Raw genomic sequence first — 4,673 nt, forward strand, 5'->3', positions numbered from 1 at the left:
TTCTACCTATACTAGTTATCGTCAGATATTTGTATTAGGTATTCATAATTATTGTATTATTATTATTAGGCACTTACAATCTAAATTTTCAGAATCATAGAAAACGGAGCATGGACAGTCGACGATCCTCATTTTTTAGAAAATTTACAAACATGCGTACTGTAAACGCAAATTCAAAAGAATCATCGCCTAAGCCAAATGTTGTTCGTAGACTATTTGCCAAAGACGAAAGCGATATTGGGTCAGACTCCGAACAGGATAGTTTCGTCACAAATTTACGGCATCCACGCAATGAAGAATATAAAATTTTGGAGATACTCCCAACAAAAGACGGTGAAGTTTCAGTTACTTATTTTAACTTTAAATTTTAACTAGCACTAAGCTATCAATACTATTCTTTTAGCTAAGATAACTCTGCCTGTCTGACGATGTGGGTGAATGTCATGTCGTGTGTATAAATGTGTGAATAAACAACATTTAATAATTATACTTATTTACAAGAAATATAATTAAAATATTTTTTTCTACAATATTAAAAAATATAAATATGGAAAAGTAAAAACAACAAAAAAAAATGGGGCATTAAATCACTTATTAATAATACTTGTCGTTTAAACAGGTATGATGAAAGAAGCTGGTTTTTCACAACAAGGATTGGATTTATCGCAATTTATACATCCGAATTCATCAGAAATAGAAGACTGTACTTTTCAAGAAGGGGTATCCTTAGTCCAAAAAAACTATCCCACTCAAATAACGAACTCACAAACAAGGGATTTAGAACGGGCAGAAATATTCAATCATAAAGATTATCCTCTTGAAACAGGAGAACACGCTCAGAAAGGAAGATCCTTCACCCAAGACATACATTCTACACAGCCATTATTCTCACAAACAGGCGATTTAGCACAGGCAGAAATATGCATCGATCCGAATAATCCACTAGAAGACCACACTCATAAAGAAACATTTTTTGCTCAAGACATACATTTTACACAGGCATCAATCTCACAAACATGCGATTTGATACAGGCAGAAACATACATACATCAAGATAATCTACTACCAATAGAAGATCATGCTCAGGAAGGAACATCCTTCGTCAATAACATACATTCTAAACAGGCACCAATCCCATTCAAAAGTCATTTCACACAGTCAAACACGTTCATAGAGCCGACCATAAATCATTCATTAACAGTAATTTCGCGATTCGACGACAATTTGGAAGAAGACGAAGCTGGTAAAAGAAAAGTATATGAAGATAATCAACAAGCAAGCACATCTTTTGGATCTCCATCTTCTGAACTATGTTTGAAGCAACCATATAAAAAACGAAGATTATACGAGCATCTTAAGGAAATGGACATTTGTATACAGCAAATTAGGGATGAAACTGCTTCTACTGAAAACTTAAACAACGCAACTATAGTTATTAATATTGAACCAGAAGAAAACAAAAATGAGTATGAAGAAGAGATTGAAAATATTAATACAACAATAAACAAAGAAAATGTAAAGAATAATCGAATTTATAAGCATATTGATTTCTTGTCAGACAGTGACGAATTTGTTTATAGTTCGAGCACTGGACAGGATTCAACAGAATCAAATGATACAGACCGTGTTAATGAAAAAAAGAAGCGTTTAAAGAAGAAACGTAAAACAAAGAAGTTGAATAATTTTGACGATACAAAAGAAAATTCAGAGCCGAAAAAAAAAGAGCGAAAGATTAATAAAAACAAAGTTAGAAAACAATTAAGAAATAGTGGAACGCAGTATGTATCTATAACTGGCAAAGTTGTTGCAGAGAAGAGTATGAAGGATAACTTATGTACACCTGAAAATTGCCATAATGAATGCTATAAGATTGGTTCCGAAAAAAGACAAGCTATTTTTAATCATTATTGGAGTCTAAGCACTGAAAGACGAAGAGATTGGTTAGTGGGAAATGCCAAGAGGACGACGATTAAGAGGAAGCGTATCAAAGAAGACCAAAGTCGTAGACAATACACTTTTGATTATTTTATTAATGAAGGCGAAGGAAAAAGAAAAGTTTGTTTGAAGTTTTTATTGAACACATTAGATATAAAACAAAAATATTTATATAACATTATTACAGAAGCTGCATACGGCTCATCTAAAGACGATTTACGGGGAAAGCATGTTCCAGCAAATAAAACACCAGAGATCATTGTAGAGGAAACAAGGAATTACATTAAAAGTTTACCATATTTACCGTCTCATTATTGCCGCAAAAACTCAAAACGATTTTATCTGCCTCAAGAATTTCGAAATATGAGTAATTTGTATAAAATTTACAAAGAATCTATGATACGCGAAGATAAAAGATTAATAGGAGAAAGAGTTTTTCAGAAGATATTTCAAGAATATAATATTGGTTTTCATATACCTCGTAAAGACAAGACAAACAAACAAGACAAATGTGCTAAGTGTGTGCGTTTCGAAAAAGAAAAAGGAGAAAAAGAAGAAGAGAAATTGGCTCATCTGAAAGACAAAGAGGAGACTTATGAAAGATTTCAAGCGCATCAGAAAATTCAAAATGGAAACATACTTTGCGTATCTTTTGATTTACAGAAAGTTCTGAATACGCCGTATGGCCAAAGTATGTTACTGTATTACAGTCGCAAATTGGCTGTATATAATCTAACTTTTTACGAATCTGGAACTAGAGAAGGCTACTGTTACACTTGGACGGAAACAGAAGGAAAACGCGGAGCTAACGAAGTGTGCACTGTCTTAGAAAAATACATCAAGATGGTGGACGGTCGTGGCTCTATCAAACATCTTCTGTTTTACAGTGATGCCTGCCCCGGACAAAATAAAAACAAAATCGTCCTTGCTTGTATCCATATTTGTCTACAAAAATGCAAGAATATAACTAGCATCCAAATGAATTATCTCTTGCCCGGACACACTTATATGCCAGTGGACTCAATGCATTCTGTTATAGAAAAAAGTGTTACAAACACAATTGTTTGGGCACCATCTCAATGGCCGACAGTGTTTAATTTAGCCCGAAAGAATCCTAAGCCCTATCATGTGAATGTCTTAACATTTAAGGATTTTTGCGGCTGGGATATTGTCGCAGATAAATACTTTAAGGGAAATCTGACGGGAAAAATATCGAAAGTAGGTAACTCAATCGTTGTCTTTTCATAATTACACTTAGGAGACTATTTTGATATAAATATTCTAACTTTAAAAATATTACAGGTGCGTACAGCGACATTTAAAAAAGCTGAACCACAGAAGATGACAGTTAAATATACAATGGCGACGGATGAAGCAAAGGAAAACATTGAAATAATTAATAAAAACAAAAATCTACAACCGAAAAATATTTACAAGAGTCGCCTACCTATATCAAAAAAGAAATACGAAGATTTATGGAAACTTTGTACAACAAAAATAATTCCTGAAAACTACCATCAAGAATATGCAAATTTTCCAAATGCCATGAATATCCAGGACAGCCTTCAAGAAACGGATGTCGAAGACAACGTTTAATTACAAAAAATGGCAACAAATTAAAATTCTAATTATTATTAAGTTAAATAATATTTTTTATACCTAAAATTTTATAACTATGATTATTTCAAAATACTACATAAATACATATTCTTCATACGGGTATGAAGGATCTAATTATGCATCCTAATTGATTGATCTTTTCGTAAATGATACCAAATAAAGCTAACATTTGTGATTATTATATTTTACTTTAAATGACATTGTTTAAGTTTTTTTTTATCAAGTAATAATTATTTAATAAGAAGTTTAAGACAAGACTGATTAAAATAACGTTTTTTTTTTTTCAATAAAGATTATTACGAAACTGTGTACATTTTGTTTTAAAACCATTATATTTTTTTGCGATATTATGTGATTAACCTATTATGGTTTTTTTAGCGTAGATATACCTAGAACTACCTGGATGAGACCTCGCGCGACTGCTAATAAACAGGATTGAGTTATTTTGTTGCCACTTGTCTAATTTACTTAATGTCAACTGCGCCATAAGTAAAATAGATTTAAATTTAAATCATATTTTCATACATTAGTTTTTTTTTATGACACAATAGTACTAACTTACTATAATATAAATCGTTTTAACGTACGGTATAAGTGACATATTAGAACGTTCAGTAATAATACCCTCAGACATTATTAATCCGCAATGCACGTTAGTAATATTTGCGTTAGTATAATTTAACAAACCTGCGCTGTTAGTATTTTTTGACACCGCACCCCAAATATTATATTTCACAGATTAAGTACTTTCTGTTTACTGACTTCATAAATTAAAAGTACTAAAGCGACAGCTATTTCCTGAATTAAAATAAGTATGCAGAAGGTTTTATTTTTATTAGATGCGTAATAATGTCACAAAACTTTTTCTCCTTAAGCATTTTTCGATGCATAAATCAGAAAAAAAGTTATGTCTGGTTTTGTGGAAAAAAAAACTTTGAATTGATCTACTGTAAAAAGGCCTTTTGGCGCTTCAGTAGTATTGGCTTTCCAGTGACGATAATATCTTCTCGAGAATATTTAAAACTGAACACCACCTACTTGTCAGTTGTCACGAATGTCACGTTGACTTGACAGTTGTTCACACACAACTCGCACTAAGTTCGTTCAAATTCGTTCAA

General features: G+C 31.9%; 1 protein-coding gene across 1 annotated transcript; it reads left to right on the forward strand.

Annotated features, from left to right (window-relative positions):
• LOC123702542 lies at positions 1-3,733 on the forward strand. The gene is made up of 5 exons (XM_045650318.1): positions 1-333; positions 620-1,466; positions 1,581-1,816; positions 2,123-3,153; positions 3,238-3,733. The coding sequence occupies exons 1-5, from the start codon at positions 111-113 to the stop codon at positions 3,529-3,531; spliced, it is 2,631 nt and encodes an 876-aa protein (XP_045506274.1). The 5' UTR covers positions 1-110; the 3' UTR covers positions 3,532-3,733.
• Positions 3,734-4,673: the final 940 nt, after the last annotated feature.

This window comes from Colias croceus, chromosome 23 (assembly GCF_905220415.1).
Source record: "Colias croceus chromosome 23, ilColCroc2.1".
NCBI lineage: Eukaryota > Metazoa > Arthropoda > Insecta > Lepidoptera > Pieridae > Colias > Colias croceus.